This window comes from Ammospiza caudacuta, chromosome 12, assembly GCF_027887145.1.
Source record: "Ammospiza caudacuta isolate bAmmCau1 chromosome 12, bAmmCau1.pri, whole genome shotgun sequence".
In the NCBI taxonomy this organism is placed as follows: Eukaryota; Metazoa; Chordata; class Aves; order Passeriformes; family Passerellidae; genus Ammospiza; species Ammospiza caudacuta.
Genome location: NC_080604.1, coordinates 9,267,786 through 9,287,120, shown reverse-complemented (window position 1 = coordinate 9,287,120; position 19,335 = coordinate 9,267,786). Strand labels below are relative to the sequence as shown.

The following is a 19,335-nucleotide window of genomic DNA, read 5'->3' as shown; positions in this document are numbered from 1 at the left end:
GTTTGACTGGGGGATCTGTCCAACTGTGTGCACAAACATTCCTGGGCAACTGTGTGCTTAATTCCCATGTGCAAATACCAGAATGTGCAATATCTAATTGCAGACTCATATACTTAATTGACATGCATAATCTTGGTAATTCTGAATGCAAAACAGGCACACAATTATGACAATCAGACATTGATGTCTGATTACAAAATTACAGGGTCAGAGCTGCACCGAAGTTGAGTGAGGAAGCACAGAAGTGTTCAGCTGGGGAGGTGATCACCCAGAAAGGTCTCAAAGACATGGGCTGAGGAGAATGAGGATAAAAATCCACAAGTGCAGGTAATTCAGGATGAGTTCCTCCAGAACTTAAATGAGAATAAACCCAGGATGGTTTTTAATGTCCTTCATATTCTGTGTATCATGGGACAGTTACACAGAACGTTAAAATCACACCACTGGTGCATCTGGCTTTGGCATAAATGAACAAGAGGACAGATTCATAACCAATTATCATGATTGAAGTTGGAATTTCTCTTATAATGAGGTTGTTGAAAGCATCTTTTGGTACACCCTAGTGTATTCCCCTTTTCTAGCCTCACAGTTAAATGAACAACTGTAGGGATTTGGGACCATACTTGGTTAGATGATCACATTAAATTTTCATTCTTTGGGGATTAGGTAAAATTGTCTCTTAAAATATGATAGCAACTTGCATTTTTGTTACTTCCTAGTTTCCTAGTTTTGATTCACTAGGGTTTAAGAGGTAATGAATTCAAATAAATCAATTTAAGCAATTTATTTCAGCAAATCTGTGCTTGGGAGTTGACACATATTCAGAGCCCTTTTCATGATGCAGAACACAGGTAAAGTTAGGGAGGGAGAAAGGGCAATCTGAACACAGGCAAGAATTTGATTTTCCTTTCCCAATTCCAGGTCATTGCAGGCAAATTGAAAACTCTTCTGAGATGAAGGCCAGAAACTGAATTCTTCCTTCGTGACAGAAGCTGTCAAATTTGTAGTCAAAGTGAGACACTGATTTATCTAGCCCATACAAAACCTGAAGAATGATTTGCTGATTTGGTGGAAATTCTCAGGAAATTCTAAGGCAAATCCTTTTTCTGGTCTCTTATCTTAGAGGCTGCTGTAATGGCCTCACAATGTTTATTGAGATTAGACAAGCTGACTGGTATCTATGATCACAAGAAGATGACAAATTTTTATATTCTGGAAGGAGAGGGAAAGTGGTCACCCTCCAAGCAAACAGAGCCCAGTGTCTGCACAACCATGGGGGAAATTATTTGTCTTCCATTAAAATAATATAAGAATACTCCACAACCTTCAAAGCTTTATCCTTTCCAAACAGGAATAAAAGGAAAAGAACAAACTACAGCCATCTTCATTTGACATCTGAAAACAGGAAACAAACACATCTGAAAGCAAGTGATGATACATTAACACAGAGAACTGAGTTCTCCAGTTCCAGGTAGGGCTGTGACAACCAGCCCATCTCAGACACACAACAAAAAGTACAAAAGATGCCATATGAGCAACCCCAAAGGCCCAGCATTCCTGCTCACTGTAGCAAACATTTGCACAATTATACCAATGGGTGTTGTTTTCCCCAGCATCATGACAGACTTACAGCAGAGAGCTTGGCTCACCTTTTCATTGGCACACAGATTAGACCTCACAGGTTGCTTTAATGCATTTTAACATGAGAACACTGCCTCAAGCCTCACACAGAGATACATCATTCAGTAAGTTGAGCTTGCTATAGATCTACCTCCCCTGGAAGTCCTGGAAACCTGTTTCCCTTTATATTATCTCTCTCTGGCACTGACAAAATGGAAGGAAACCAATAGAGAGTTCACTCTCATAAACTGACCAAATCAAGTCCCCATCTCTACTCTTCACACTTATCTAGAAAAAAATGATGCGTTTTTAAAATTAATTTTAATTATTTTTGGGCTTCAGAATTATTTCATTGAGTTTGATTTTTATTACAACACCCAAAGTTTTAATTTCATTCTTGTTAAGCCAATATGCTGCACAGGAGTCCCAATATCTAGCACAAATATTTTATTAGAGCCTACTAATGTTTACCAAAAACAAAGTAGCACTTATGATGAGTAGGACTACCCAAATTAGCTTGGGTACAGGACCGTGGATTCAAGACAATGAATAAAGCATTTTCCACTGATTCCAAAAAGGAATCAGTTCACAACTAATATATGCACAGAGGTTATATAGTTCCACTGGAAAAGCATATTTGCTATAAATTGTCTGACAAGGCTGAGCTTCCTACAGAAAAGCATTATTAATGGCTTCAGCATTCCTCCAGGTTTCCTTGTCAGCTTTACTGCAAGTCTTTGCTACTTCTAGAATTGCTCCCCATGCCTATCCACACATGCTGTAACTCCAAATGGCCCTGGGACACACTTGGCAAGGATTTATCAGATTTGTGAAGATGGACGGCATCAGCACACAAACAGGAAAGAAAAAGCCAGTCAGAAGGTCTGTGTGAGGTGGGAGAGTGATGCTCACCTGCGTCACAGGGAGGTTTACCCACATGCACTGACAGATAAATGTGTAAAATGCATTTAGGCATCAGCCCATTCCAAACCCTTGGTCAGGGCAGTTACAGCTTACCTGAGTGCAATGATTACCCAACCCCTTCTGTTTCCTAACATGCTGTGTTGGAAAAGAAGGGGCTTTTTTGGGAAAAACCAATCATAAAAACAATGCTGAACAAAGAGCTCAAGATTCAATACACTCAGATTAAAACTGAATTCTTCTTAAGTAAATTAGTTACTGCAATAGGAAACATCAGACCAAATTTCAGTGGTCAGGGGCCTAATGAAAGTTTTGAGGGACTATAACAGCTTTTCAGTTTTAAAATAAGAGTAGACTTCAGTAAGACTTTACTATTTTGGCGTTTTTAACAGCTAAGCAATGCAGTTGATTCTTTTTTTTTTTTTTTTTGCGATCTGACAGAGATGGATAGATAAATATGCAAAAGTAATTTGCTTAAATAAAATTCAATATGCAAAATTTGTATTTACCAACCTCTTATTGGCAATTTCACTCAGCTTCTTTGCTGAATCAGTCTTCTGGTTATTTAATTTCTGGTAATTGCATAGAAAAATAAAAGCTTTTTGGAAGTTATACATTACATCTGTCTATTTCTGTCATTCGAATTTACACTGGGGTAAGTTCTTGATTTAGTTTGGAGTTACTGTGCCTATCTGTGCATCTAGAAGATGATATATTTCATCTGGAAACATTTACAGAGAAATGTCCTCAACCCATATATAGTACATTAAAAAAACATATAAAAGAGGAATGTATATTGTAATATTGTTACTTTAAATCTGAAGTTACATTAAATCAGATTGTCATCCAATTCCTTTGGGGTAGGTAAATTGTAACATGGAGTTTCTCAAAGATGAAAACCTCTTGGCCCAAGAAAACTAGTATTAAAATAGGCAGTTCCACATGTTTGCAATTTGTGGAGAAAGTGCAGACGGTGACAGAATAGTGTCTGAACTATTTCCCACTCTTTTTTAAATTTGTGTATAGCAAATTGATACACTTCAAGGTAGCAGCTGTTTAACACTGATGCCAAATTATAAAATAGTCTGGTAAAATTCAAATATACCTTGCATATTTTATATTACCAAACCACATTTACGGTCACAGATTAATTTCAACCTCAGTTATGCTACCCAATGCAATTACAGATTTAATTTTTGTGATAAACGAAACTTAAAGCAAGTTCTGCAAATTAGGGATAGCTTACAATTTCCACATATCTAAAATGAACTGTAGCTTTGTGCCAACAAAAAATTTATGACAATTGCTAGGCTGTGAAAACTTTTAGCAATAAGTGGAGACACAGTGACACCTGCCATATCACCTGACATTATAATTATTCCAAAAACAAATTACTGTATTTTCCCATTGTAAAATGAAAGTTGAAGCACTCTATTTTGGAAGAATAATAGTACTGGGATCCCTGTGTGTTTCTTAGGGAAACTGGTGGCAAATACATTAACACCACTCACATCACTGTCATACCAAAACGCAAACATATTTCAAGTTGTAACTTTGTCTTTTACAAATACATGAAGGAAAATCCATTCAATAAGGTTTCTGAAAAGAAAAATGCCTTCTGAAGTGTACCTGACAGAAATTCCAGGTTGCTCTCAAAGCTGCACACCACAAGCACTTACAGAACCAGCAGTTTTGCAGAAAAGTAATAGAACAACCTGCTCAAAACCTGGGGAAGTTCCTAAACAGATTATAAAAATTAAACTAGCATCACCTCCTTGCAGGTTGTTGCCAGCAGTAAGAAAAATTAAAGTTAAATGAAGATTTACTACTCAAGTCTGTGTTACTTGGCTGTTTTTTAAGCTGGCAGGGAAGAGGTCTAGATGCTTAAACCCTTATTTCTTTCAAAGTATCTTCACACTTTCTCAAAGAAAAGCACGTTACATGCTGGAGATTCAGGGCTGAAAACAATTTTTTTCTCCAACCTTTGTTCTTTTCCCATCACAAAAATGCACAGGTGTGTTAAACGTTAAAATTCTTAATGGTAATAAATGTATTTGATGTCCCTCAAAAGTCTACTGTAATATAGAAGACATTAATGCTTTAAGAGAGGAGTGGTCTTGATCAAGTAACCCTGTGGATTAGGCTTGTTCAAAAAACATTCCTGCTTTTGCTACACCAATCACTATGAAATTTGTACCAGTCTTCAAAACATTCATTTACTCAGGCTGAACGTTGCAAAGGTAAAAGTACTGATGCTGTATTATTGCAATGGTAAAAGTACTGATGCTATATTTTCTTTTCTGACTGCTCTCTGTATTTAATAAAACAATGGAGGATCAAGAATCTTTGGCTAACTTGTGATCCATTACCATATAAATTAAGAAGTCTAACTTTTCACCCCTTACAGATACAGCTGTGAGAAGAGAGTTCAGTTCAGATATTCCAGTTGAGTCTTAACTCTTAAGATGTAAATGGACTAAAGACTGCATATTCTAGAGGAAAAGAATGCTTCATAAATAATAATTGGAATGTCATTCAGAGAGAAATGCAGCTTCCTTCCTTCCTCTGTGTGCACTTTGTACAGATTTACTCCAATGTCAGGTATATGTTCTTACCTGAAAGACAGAGAAAAATTGAAGGAGGGAGGTGGAACTGAAGTTGGCTTTGTAGTATCATCCCTGGTGCTTGCAACAGGAAACTAAAATCCATTACTGAAGGGAAAATATCACCAGAGTGGACATAAGAGAGCTACAATGCTTTAAATGATTTTTCATTCTTTAATGAGAGTGGATTTTTTTTCTTCTAGGTAAGTTTTCCTTTACTGCTGTGGTCCAGAAAATAATGGTAAGTGTTCTAGAGCCAATGTGTGGAATGAACACTGTGTTTGCAATACTGTTTCCATCCCAGAAAGAGAAAAGGTGGGGAGGGGATCAAGAGTGACAGTGTTTCATGAGAAAATGTATAAACCAGAGAGATTTTTTTTTTTTTTTCTTTACAAAGACTAATTGAATTTTCTGAAAGTCTGGCTCTGTGGAAGCCTGTTACATTCCTGAAAATTATGGGTAAGAGTTCCTGCAACCCATCCCTGAATGTGAAGGAGCTTATGTTTATTTGCTACCCCTAATCCACTGAATATTCAGCACCAACACCACTAAGGAGGAGCACTCATTTCCCAGGCTGCTCTAAGGCCTGAGCCTGAAGCTCTTTCCTGCAGCCCACAAACAAACCCTTCCATTCCTGGAGAAACTCCCAGGTCTGGTTTTCCCCGGTTTTCCAGGCTGGGGATGGAGCAGAAGAGGCTCTGGCTGCAGCCCAAAGCCAGGATCCACTCACGCCTGCACCGTGGGCAGCCAAGGCTGTGCAGGGAAGGGCTTGGCAGGAGCTGGGCTGGCTGTGCTGGCACCACAGAACCTTCCAGAAGGAGCAAACTCCACATTCAGTCCTCCCTTAAAAGGAGGATTTGCTCTCTCCCCACACCCAGCCCTGGCCCGGCTGCCCCAAGTCAGAATAATTTAATTTATCCTGCTGAGAACCTGGTTTGTCCATCAGCTCTCCACAAATGAAGTGCCAGTGATAAGGACAGCTATTCCTCCAGAGTCTGTTTCTTTGTTTTGTTAAAGTTGAGAGATTAAACAAGATTCAAAGAACACCATTCAGCATCTTTAAGTGATGTCCTCAGAGTGGAAAGATTCCATCTGAAAACATCTGAGACTTGGAGGAAGACAGCAAAGTAGTTCTTCAATAAATAGTTTCAAGACAAATATAGACTAGGGTACTGATCCTGTGAGAGCAATTTTTATTTGGAGTTATTGAGACAGCTGCCTTGCTCGTGAGACTAAAAGCTCCAAACATTTCGAAGTAATTTCTTATCTCTGCTTCTAAGAACTGCCTGTATTTGGTACAAGTGGTGTCCGACGAACCTGGAAAGATGCAGTTAGCAATAATTAGGGTATATGGCACAGGGGGATTTTTTCCTTATGGGTCATTTAATGGGAATTTTTTATGTTGAAATTCATGTATTATGAATTTCATTTAAAAAAAAAAAAGAATTCAAGTTTATTCAGCATAATCTAATAGTTTGGTAAAACTATTTGGTTCTATGCATGTTTCCAGCCACAGTGCTGCATTAAGTGATATGTGTCTTAAGAGAGGTCAGGACTATGGATAGTAACACAAAAGTTGAATAGTAACATAAAAGTGAACTGTTAAAAATTCAGTCCCTGCAATCATCAGCATCATACATCTCCTCTTCCCACATAAGACAAGACTATAGCAATATGAAATACCATTACAGAAAATTTTAATTGTTTCCATCTAAAGTTATCATTTGAGAATAGATATTTGCCAGCTAAAGAAAAATTATTCTGACTTTTTGAAAATACTTGTATTTCTTTTGGTGCTAGTAAAGTTTATACTAACAGATGTGATCATCATTGCATCCATTCAGTTGAGAAGAATATTTGACATAAAAATGAAGGATAGAAAGTTCTGAACCAAATATATAGCTACATTTTCAGACCTAGATTGAAATTTTAAAAAAAATCAGGCAGATGTAGACATATGTAAACTGAAACAATTATATCAAAACATTGCCTGTCAATCTCCTGCTCTACTTTGCCAGTACAGAAACATGTTCACATGCTGATAATGACTGCTTGGAAAAGCTACAAAACGCAATGTTTGCCTTGATATTTTTCTTGGGTTTTTCATCATTTAATAAACAAAAGAAAAGAAAGAGTTGTTATTATTATTATTACCAGTGAACCTGCAAAGGAGTATTTACCTTGTAAGACTGGTTGAGAAAGTGTAATTTTATCTACTTTTTCTATGATAATTCAATGGACCAATGGCAATTACACCCAAAAAAAAAAAAAAAAAAAAAAAAAAAAAAAAACCCAAAAATCCCTACAGAAGTAGTCTGGTGTATGTATGAGACTCACAGAAATAAAAGGTAAAACCCAAATAATTGAATACTTTTGATGAGTTCCAAAACACAGCTAATAACTCTGATAGCTCTGGACCAATTTTGGAATGTGCACATGAACAACATGTGAGGACATCTTGTTTCTATGGGCCTGACCAAAGAACTCTGAATTCAAGAGAAACTTCTCCAATTAATTCAGTGAGTTCTTGATGAGGCCCCCAGGTAAATTTGCTGTGTCAGTACAATCAAATCACTCAGTATGACATCTTACAGCAGTATCAGATATTTCAGAAAGCTGTTTTTAACTGGGTTCAGGAGCATGATAACTGAATTACTCATGTAGGATTAAGTGGCTGCCCACCTCCTTGGACAATCTCTACTTTGTACTCTGAGCTATACTGGGGACAATGGAACTTTTGTGCCTTACAGTGTTTAGGCAAATGAATTTTTAACTTCATTACAGTGTCTAGAAAAATGATATAAGAACATATAAGGTCACATGTAAGAAAGAAATGAATATTGGCAAAGTCATGGTATACACAAATGCACCCAACTATTACATGCTACCTATCCCAGTATTTTTTTTTTTTAGCTTTGGCCTTGCAAGGAAAGAACAAGAACTAGCTTAGAAATATAACCAACTATAAAAAAATTCATATTTAATTATGTCCCCAAGTCTTGCATATATTATTCAGTTTATAGACAAAGGACAAAGTTATTCTCTAAATAAATAAATAAACAATCCCCCTAATCAGAAATTATATCAACATTTACTCTGAAAAACAAAATATGAACTCTTACTTAGTTATTTTGAAAAATTGACCTCTGTTCTTAAAATCTGGGCATCATCTGGGTGGCATAAAAACTTTTTGATTAATTAAATTAAATTAAAATAAACCTGATATTAAGTAACATATGGGTATGGGTAATCTGCATTTTGATCAGTTGCAGAATGATGGAAAGGTTAACTGTAGGATTAATTCCAGACAGGACATCTGGGCAATACATTTGAATCTTTAGGTCTGCATCTAGAACTTGCACAGATTTCACGTGGCTCATTTGATGTACCCACAATAAAGTGCTCATTTAGAAAGCTGCATCACAATTCACAAATGAGGGACTTCACATTAAATTATTAACAATTCATGCCCACATAGCAACCAAATGATATTTAGATATCTACAGTGGTAAATATCAAATATATAAAAGGAGAAGCCCATGAAGAATAATTTCTGTAGGACATAGATAAAATGAAAAGAACTGTTGGGAGTAACACAATGGAGTAAAGATCAGCATGACAACATCAAAATTCATTTTGTCTTGGTAAACATAGAGAGACCCAGCAGTGACACACTCCAGAGGGTCTTTTCAGAGCTGCGTTCTCTAATTCCTGTAACAGATCAGTGACAACCTGAGCACAAGCGAAGTACAGCACTGGGTGTTGAGCAGAATTCAGTGTTGAGCTGAAACTTTTCCCTTTTAGTGAAAATATAAACTACATAAAGAAACACTATGACTGCTCCAGCCATAGGCCAGGCTCAGGACAGAAGGACAAACCACTCTGAGACGGGAAGCCGTAGCAAGGAAGAAGCTGTATCATTACAGACACGGCTCATTTTAACAGGCCTTTCCCTCTTCAAGAATCACAGGGTTTTTCGGCCATCATATTTCATAATTGTACATGGCATGAACAATTTTACCTCAGCTCCTAACATTGCCTGCACAGCACCACTGAATAAAAACTGTCAGGAAATAAATTAAACTTCCAGCTACAGATTCATACTGAAATCTCTTCAAATAAAATTTGCACTGCAGTCACCATAATGGGTTTTTTTCCCTAAAAGTTCTAGCTAGATGAAACTAATCTGAACATTTTCACACAACATTCTTGAATGAATGCATTATTACGTTGACAGACCTATTTGGAATGTTAAATTATTTTATTCTTACAGTATTACTTTTGTTTAGTGGTTTTGCTTCAACTACCATGTTACTTTGAGTTAAGAATGCAATCTCTTCCTCAGTAAATTTTGTTAACAGAATGATAGTTCAATTTAAAGTAGTTGAAATATTTTACTTAAAATAATTACCAAACTTTATTAACAGTATATTCTCAGTGACTCCTGCAATTTCTCATTAAGTTTATTCAACCAAATTGACTAGGAGATTATTTCTTTCTTTCTGTGGAGTCTTTGAAATGGCATGAGCAGAATAATTAATAAATTTTAATAATGGAATGCATTGTAGTAGGAAAAGATCATTATAGCACATAGTCACCCACTGCATCCCAGCTCTCCACTGCTTTGTTACTTTCATTTCTTACCTCTTTGTTGGCTCTGTCTGCTTGAACTAATGTTCCATTCAGGCACGGCTCTACATAGTGGAGTTCTTCATTGTACTACAGAGGGAAATACAAAGTATGATGAAAAATTTAATTAAAAGCTTGGAAGATACAAGTCAATTTAATGACTTAGAACCACAGTGAATGAAATATGCACAGAAAGCAAGAACAAAAGGATTTTGTTCATTTTAAAAAACTGGCTGAGGTATTCCTTTTCCTTTTGCATGAGTCTTAATTTTCAGAAGTTTATACTTCTAAAGGAGCATTGAATGGATGCCAAAACTCAGGTGGACTTAAGGGTACTATATACTCTAGTTGGCAAAAATATCCCTCAAATTGAAATCTGGATAAAATTAAGAGATCATGTTTGATACATCACAAACTGAGCTCATAATTAACTCATAATTCTTTTCTAGATATAAGAAAATCCTGAAAAATATTTATGGCGCTGTCTAACATTTTAAAAGGTTAATACTGGAATAACTACACCAAAAAATCTGTAAATTGAATCAATCCTATAAATGACTGACAATTTTCAAAATTTCAGTCAAGCAGAGATGTTTATTATACACAAAGTCATGAATATGTGACAGATCTTGAAGGAATTATCTGTTTTTCTCACAAGGAGCAGGGAAGCTACATAGCCTAGTCATACATTCAGAAGCAGCCTAAGCATGAAAAAAAAATGAAAACTCATCCGCAGTCAGTAGAACTTGTAATGAATGATTAATTGAAATTTGAACTTGTTTCAATCTTTTAAACCTTTCAACACAGGTCAAATTAATAAAGCAGTACCCCCAACAAAAGTTTTCTAGATAGAGCCTTAACTGAATTCCTTCTGCTAATTTCTTCTCTTTTAGAAGTAGATAAATTTGTAAGTTATCACAGATCAAACAGTAAGGTCTTTGCATCTAGGCTTTAGGCAGTTTCATCCTTTCATAAAGGATTAAGTGAATCAGAGCATCCACAGTAAACAACACAAAAACAATCAGGGAAAACATTTCATTAGATTAATGTGAGCATTTACTCCCTTCTTCCTCCACCTCAGTGGGAATAAAGAGAGCCCTCCAATGACTGACTGGTAACAAAAAGCTGCTTAGGCAGGGGTCTCTGTCACTGAATTCTCACTGTCTCTGTCACTGTGAATTCTCACTGTCTCTGTCACTGTGAATTCTCACTGTCTCTCTCTGCCTGTAGCTCCAGATTTGCTCCACTCCCTTCAGTTTAACACCACTGCTCTCCACAGCTCAGATCCCTGGAAGCTGCTCCCCTTCGGACACCTGTCGTCACCATTCACTCCAGCAGTGCTCTGCTCACCACATTCATCACCAGTAATTGCTCCTGCACAGGGAAGAGTATTTAATGTGAACTGCATGGAGGCACTGTGCCAGCCTCTGTCCTCAGCTATAAGGGAATATAAACCCAGAGTAACTTGCTGTTGCTGGATAGATACACGATTTATATCAGCATCAGCATAGGAACTGGTTACACAGAAACAAGCAAAAATACTTTAATGATATATACATGTAATTTCTGCAGCAGATTTGCATGCTTCCTAGTTGTTTTATTGCCGTCAATGTTATTTCAATGTGTGAGAGTGTATGGACTTTCTGTTGTTCCATAGGTAATACAAAGTACAAGGCAAAGGCTTCTAGAACAGTTCAGGGTCACTGAGAGTGTCCCATGTGCATCTCAGCCTCATAACAGTTTATTGATCTGATAAATGATGTACTTTCCCCTGTAGTTTCTCTCTTCAGACTTCTTGCCAATCTATCTCCTGAGGGTCATTGCAAAATAATAATGCCAAATCTACACAGCATCTCTTATTATAGTCCAAAGTCAAGACCATACTCCATTCTATTGTGAAAAATAAGATACTGAAAATCTGTGACACTCTGGTGCACCAGCCCCTACTCCCAAGCTTTTTTCTGGTCATACACAGGTTTTTCTCAATATGTTCTTTAATCAAGATACTTTCCAGTTCAGCCTGTTCTTAGTTTTGTCTATGTAGCTGAAACTACAAGAGCACACATATTTATCTTTATATCACACCAGGCACAGTGTCTGCAACTGGCCAATGTTCCTGATCTGATTCTCAACTGCTGACTTCCCCAGCAATGCCCAGTAAAGATGTCTTGTTAATTTACCTCAGTGAAAGCCTGCATTTGGCTTTTCAAGAGCTCTTGCATCGTGGTGTTTTCTCACATTTCCCTGTGTTACACATCCCAGTGCTCCATGCCCTGGCATGTGACATATTTGCACATTACTGTAGTAACAGCAGCAGCTGGGAGAGCTGATACCTGCACAGTAGCCTGGAATAGCCTGGGTTTTGCTGAAGGAAGGGAGGTAAAAATTAATTACCTTCCTTTCTAAGCTCCTCTTCAAAAACCCTGGATTACTCTTGTAATTTAAACATGTAATTACACTGATATTTACTATTTTATTTACGTTGTTATAGTTATCTGTCTTATTGCTTCACATTATTTTGTCCCTCTTCTTATTTCTGTGCACAATAGGCATAAAAATGTAAGCAGGCTAAAATGTGGACTAAGAGAAACCATATAATTATTTAGAGAGCTGTGGGCCTACATTCTATAATAAGATACTATTCATATTCTAAAAATTTTATATCTATCTATATATATAGATAGATAGATATATATAGATATATATAGTTTTAGCACATCTACACAAATGGTATATATCTTCCTTAGCATTTTCCATATTTCTTCTCTGTCACATTTAAACTGCCTGGCACAAGGTCCACAGAAATAAATTAAATTTCCATTTTGTTGTGCAAGAATACACAGATAAAAGTTTCGAATTATATTAAAGTATATTCAGCTATGCAATTCAGCCCAGCCTAAGAAGCCAGTCCAGAAAAGGAACCAAAGGAATTGGTGTTTCCATAGTTTACTGTGCCAAACAAGTGGTACACAAGCACAGGCCACTGCTTGGAGGCTTCATATGGAGGTGCCTTTTGGCTGCCTCTCTTTGTCAGCCAGCTCACACATCAGAATCTGATTATTTAGGCAGGCTGAAAAGTAAATTTATCCATGGTCTCTTCTGTAGAAATAAAAAAAAAAAAAAAAAAAAAGAGAGACTATTTATATTGGAAAATTCTACATATTAATACTGGGAGCTATACTACTGTGCTTTGAATTAAAAACTACTTTTATTCTAATCAATTTTGCTAAAAGGGTGTGTCTAAAGCAGCAAAGTTAATTTAACATTCTTGGCTCAGTTAATATTTTGCTAATTCAGTGTAGAGTTTGTATAAAAGCATTTTTAAAATTTCAGCATTTGACAAAATTAGTACTCGTTTTATGATAATGTTGTTAATTTAATGCTTGACTTGGAATTATACTTCAAAGTGAATTGGAAAAACATGCCTTTTCTCTTGTTGCTGCAGATATCTCTGTTCATGCACCAGTGAACTGACCTTAAATTTTAACATAGGCAGCACAAAATCGCTCTTGTGTTTCAATATTTTTTTTCTGCAATTCAATCATCTAGTCCATCAATTTCAGATGGATATTGCAGCAACCTACCCATGAAAGCTAAAATGATCTTTAACATTATCCTTTTATGTTTATTTTCTGGCAAGACCTGCAGTGAATCCTGCTTTCTGATATATATATACATTTATATATATATATATGTATGTATTCAGAAATACATGCAGGTATTCATTCTGTTAATCGCTGTGCTTAATAAAGCCATCCTGACAATCATGGTCATTCAAGTTCAAATTTTTGCTTTATATAGTGAGTACAGAGAGTTTGTCCAGATTTCCCATGCTAATAAAGCTCTTATTCCACCTCAGATTTTGGGCTGGGGAGAGAGGGGGGTACTTGGTCATTTTTCTGAGACTTTCAGATGCCCAGGATGTCACAGAGCACCAATTTGGAGTGGCCTCTCAGAGAGGTCGGTCTGAGCAAGGCTCAGCCGTGTGAAGGTTCAGTCTCCACCACCAGGGCACAGCAGATCCATTTCTGCACACACTGCACAGCTGGACAGCTCTGGAGACAGAGGGGATCTGCTCCTGCAGAGGGGATTTCTTGGACTGACATATGTGCATCCTACCTTCAAATGAAACTGCTGTCACATCAGCAGGCTGTGCCTGAATTACAAAGAGTAAGATGCAATCTCACTCAAACGTTTGCTGTAGATAAAAGCTGTATGGGATTTTCAGGGCTTTCACACCAAGCAGCCTCTTGTGTGGGCTTTGTTGTCTCGTGTTTTGATCGCTGGAACATCTCTGTTCTTGACAAATTTCATTTGCCCTGCTGGCACTTGGTCAAAGCAATGCCTCGGAAGCAATTTCTGCAGATAACATAAATCCCAGTGGCTGGCTCTGCTGTGTCCCCTAACTGTGTCTTTCACCGGCACATTTTGAAAGCAGTTCATGGTTCAGGCCAGCCTACCTGTGCCATTCCTCATTTAAAGCCCACTCCCTTCTCCACAGCACAGGTGTCTCTTGCTAGTTTGTTCTATTTTCAAGCAATTTTTTTGGTTTTTTACACTGTTATTTATTTGCCTTGTGAGACAGCAAGAGGAAGTTAAGGGAGGTTTAGATTATATTAGGAAAGGGTTTTTCACCCAGAGTGTGGTTGAAGAGCAGAATAGGCTCCCCAGGGGAGCGGTCACAGCACCAAGCCTGGCAGAGTCCAAGGAATGTTTGGACAATGCTCTCAGGCTCATGGTGGCATTCTTGGGGTGTCCTGTGCAGGGCCAGGAGTTGGGCATGATGAGGCTGATGGGTCCCTTCTACCTCAGCATATTCTATTATTCCCTGACTTAGTATAAAACAACTCCCTACAAACTCTTGCTGCAGAATCCCAAGGCAGCAGGACAGCTCTTTACCCCCTCACCACCACTCCTATCATGCTCTCCTTGGTCTCCTACATTTCTGTGGTGCCTCTGTCACTGCAATGATCATCTTTAAGTTCATATTTGCACATCAACATCCTAATGAAATTAAGCAGCTGAGCTTGGTAGCATAAAAACACATTCTCCATTGCTGTTTCTACTTATTTAAACACACACACCTGTCCTAAAAGAGGTTCTAGAGAGGACAGAACCTACAGGGGAATGAATTACCTCAAACAAATGCTGTAATTAGCATAATAAATAGGCTTCTTGCTAGAAATTCAGAATTTCTGACACCAGCCAAGCATGGCAGGAGGGCTGCAGTGTGGGAGAGGGCCACAAAGTGCCCTGTGCTCTCACAGCCAGCCCCAGCTGGGGCTGGAGACACTGCAAGGAGCCCACATGGAGGCACAGCAGCCTGGGGGCTGCAAAGAGCCGTCAGCAGCTGGGAACATCTGGAAACACAGCTGGGAAAATGCCGTGGTGAGAGGGGTGTGCTGCAGGACACCACAGACTGTGGGTGACCCAGTCACCCCTGAGGGAGCCAGGCTGAGGTGGGGACACACCAGGGACAGGGGTGACCCAGCTGAAGGGACAGCAATGAGAGCGAAGGGACAGTGAGGAGGGACAGGGAGAAGCTGCAGGGACAGAGCTGCTGCTGCTGCTGCTGTTGGAAATCAGCCCTTGGCTCACGCCTCAGCTGAAGGGGAGAGGCTGCAGGGCAGTGCTGGGAATGGTCCCACGGAGGGGCTGGGCACAATTTCAGCCTGGGATGCCGGGAGGAAAGGCTCAGGTGGCTAATTCGTTCCTTTTCTCAGCACAAAGTCAGTGTTGAGAAGCTTGGGTAATTTGACAATAAGTTATGTACAAAATTCCGCGACTCCGTGGTGTTTTACACACAGCTCAGTTCATTTTCAAATGAACTTTAAATTGGAAAAAGTGATGATTAGCTTCTTCATACTTGCTTTTAAAAAGTTTTTACACAGTATTTCCACTGTACTTCTTGGGCAAAATCATTAGTTTGGATTCAAGTTACACATGCTTTTACTTTTTTTTTTAATAGATGAGCCTTTTGATTTTCCCAAAGTAAAATTTTCACCAAAAAAACCAACTTTTCTTTTTTCTTCCTACATAATTCACAGTGACTGTTACAACTACTGAGAAACACGGATCATACACCAAAAAATGGCTGGTCAGGCATCTTAGTAATTACTCTAGTTGAAACACTCTTTTAACTTACAGAAATTATTTAGATTGCAGTTAATCACATTTTTTTAAAGGACAGTAAATCTTTTTTTTATAAAGTATGTAATTATATCTTTATACAACATGAGTTTCTGCTAATTATGCAATTATCATGCAAAGAGATTAATCTGACAGTCTGAACTGCTGGCTATGTGTTAAAAATACAGTATGTGTATATATATACTTCATGCACATATACTTCATTTTCTGTACAATTTCAATGATTTACACTTGTGTCTCTGGGTTCATTTAATTTAGTACACAAAGGACTTGTGCAAGAAAACAAAAAGGCCAAAATCGTCCTTATATTTAAGAAGTTGAAGACATTTACAAATTGGAGAAAACCCTTTTTTTACAAAGTATTAGCAAGAGAATATCAGCAAACAAAAATTTATGTAACAACCAATTTCTCCTCCCCTCCCTCCCCTGCAAATCATAGTTCTGATGTCAGTTTTGGATTTCTTGAAGTCATCCTTACCCACAAGATTAATCCCATTACTCTTAAGTACAGTAAAATCAGCCTCTTGTCACAGCTTTGAGAATTGCACCTTTACCACGGAAAACTCACTTTTACACAGGAGGAGCTACTGAGGATCTGATTTCTTATTGCTGGTAAACACCAACAACCATCTACACAACTTACCCAGACACACATTTCAGACCAGAACATGAACATTGAGGAGTTATGCTGGTATTTCATCATGCCATGCAAGCCTTAGAAAAAGCTAAAATCTTAATCTAATAATTCTTACATTTTACCCATTTTGCACTGTACGGCAGAAGCTGAGGGGGAAAAGCAGGGGGGAAGGCAGACACACCCTCAAGTTAAAAGTTAAGGTAATATACAAAGTTTAAACAAACTAAAAAAATAGATATAACTATTCTTTGCAACCCCAGACTGAAGGCTACTTCTTTGAGGGGTTTCAGATTGCAAGTCACAGACAAACAGCCCAAATCTCTGACACTTAAAGAATCTCATACTGAAAAAACAAATGTTTCTGTCCAGTGGGTTCAGATGTCAGCCATCACCTGTCTGCAACATTTTTCAAGTGGCTTGAGTGAAGTAAATCATGACAGATAGCAAGAAATGATGGAAGAAAAATAGTTTAAAAAAAAAAAATCCTGAGACACTCACAGCAATTATATTGAAGAAGTCATCATCTCCAAGGGTATCCAAAATAGATGAAACTGTCTGTTTGGCAATAGTCAGGCGAAGCCCTTTCATACTGCCACTGACATCCACTAAAATTACCACATCTTTTGGAGAAGTTGCTGCCTGGATGTACCTGAGGTGAAAGACAAAACTTATTTTAAATACTGAACTTTTCATCATTTCCAATTTCTTAAACACTGGCAGTCATCAATTGCCTACCACTTTCTGTTTCTGCAGTCAAATGCAATGACTCCATTCTCATCAGGTTCCCATTTAATTCCTGTTTAAAAAAAGGAGATAAAATATTAAATTAAATTTTCACAGTACCTGTGAAAAATCTGTCTGTGGTATTGGGGCTAAGTAGCAGTTTCATACTTTAATCTAACAGGCAGTGCCATCATAACATAGGAAATACTGTGGGGAAGCAAAGTTCCTAAAATAGGGCAACCAGATTTTTTCTTTTTTTCCTCACTCCTTTTTAGCCAACTGTAAGGTGAAAACTCTTCAGGTCTACAATGTTCATTGAACTATTTTCACAAAATTCTTGCCATTCTTGGTCTTTGGTGCTGGCAAGCTTTATCACATCTTGCCAAGTCCTTTCCAGACCTTGAGCACTTCTGACTCATGGCTGGCTTCAGCAGCTGCCCTTACGCTGCCTGCTTCACTCACAGGTCATACTCTGAATTTTCACTCACATCACTATGAAGAGGTAACATCTCCTGATTTTGGGTCAGAAAAAATATGTTTAAAAATGTCAGGGGAACACTTCCTGCTTTTTACACTCATTTTCTAGCACAAAACAAGAATAAGGTCCTTGGTAATAGGGACTAATATTTGAAATATCCTGGAGCTTGGGAACTGAAATATAATCTAAAACTAACAGAGAAGTAGTAGCCATTACTCTCAGCCACTTTCAGACATACAGGCTTATAGTGAACTTGCTTAAACTCAAGACTTAAACATGGGTTGCTAAACCACATTAGCCAAAGGAACAATACCCACTGTGAGCCTGATTCAAAGTTACAGAAGCTGAGAATCAGTTTATTTAACCTCATAGTTTGTTATAATGTGGTAAATTTTGTAGAGGATTAAACATAAAACTTAATAGGCAACAATATAGGTTTTAATCTATTTCTATAGAAATAATACAAGTGATGTGATTGCATTTTATTACAAGTGGTGTGAAAATAAACTTTTAAACAAGTTTTTAAAACTCTCTAATGTAAATCTGCCAGGTTAAGTGGAAGTTTAAAAATAAAACAAATAATGATGAAGACTTACTGTGTGCACTGATAGAGCACAGAATTCAAGCTTAGCACTATATGAAGGTTCTAATCCTTTTGCTCTCCTTCTCACAGCCTGTTCAGAAGTTATTTTTCACGTCTGTATATTTTATCTGAATAGAAATTTTTATGAGTACATGAGTTATCATGAGGGTTTCACCTCCAAATATAAATTGGTAGAGAAAACTCAAAAATTTCAAGATTTTGATTGGAAATCTCTCTGAAAACTATATGAAGTAAAATCAAACTTGCAAGTATCTGTGGCAATCAGAATTAGTGACAATACTTAATGCAGCCGTGGAATTCTTTATTATATTTTAAGGACTTCTCTTCTTCCTACCTGGATATTGCCTGAAAAATCCTTTTGCACTTCCAAAGTACTGCCAGATGAGAGAAGGGTCACGATCAAAGTTATCAACAAACACCTTATTTAAAGATTCTGACCAATAAACTCCATTTACAATGGCTGGATCTGGAAAAAAAAATAAAGAACACACACAATGAAAAGTGATTTTGTTAAGTAGAATCCCATAAACTTTACCATCTTCAGCTTATTCAATACCCAAAAGTCTGTTGATTGAAAACTGTTGCAAAACGGTTTTAGTTTCCTGTATCAAATAAGTGATCCAAAATAAATAGTTCACTTAAAGAACAGGACAGAGAAACCTGGTACTATTTTTTAGATTAGTTAAAATTGCTCTTTAGAGCATCTATCTTGAACCACCACCTTGCTTGTTGCGGAGAACATAAATAACTCCATCTAATTTAGATTATTTACTCAATGTACCTTCCCTAAATGCATGGAATATCTCATGGCAACATTTTACTTTTTAAAACATTAAATGTGGTAATGTTTGAAAGTTTTCATGTTGGAACAGAAAGTGAAATACCTTTTATTTTGCCCTTGAATATGCATAAAACCACATCTCATTACAAATACCACTAGTTGTTATTTGGAAAACACCGAACCCACATT

The 19,335-nt window shown here is 37.5% G+C and overlaps 1 protein-coding gene across 1 annotated transcript in view; it reads right to left on the bottom strand.

Moving 5' to 3' along the window:
• CACNA2D3 (calcium voltage-gated channel auxiliary subunit alpha2delta 3) overlaps positions 1-19,335 on the bottom strand; it is a 382,512-nt gene that overhangs the window by 194,390 nt on the left and 168,787 nt on the right. Inside the window, exons 6-9 of the mRNA XM_058812839.1 lie at positions 18,700-18,831; positions 17,296-17,356; positions 17,059-17,209; positions 9,789-9,863 (exon numbers count right to left, since the gene is read on the bottom strand). Of these exons, the coding sequence (XP_058668822.1) occupies positions 9,789-9,863; positions 17,059-17,209; positions 17,296-17,356; positions 18,700-18,831 (419 nt within the window). The remainder of the gene's footprint in view (positions 1-9,788; positions 9,864-17,058; positions 17,210-17,295; positions 17,357-18,699; positions 18,832-19,335) is intronic.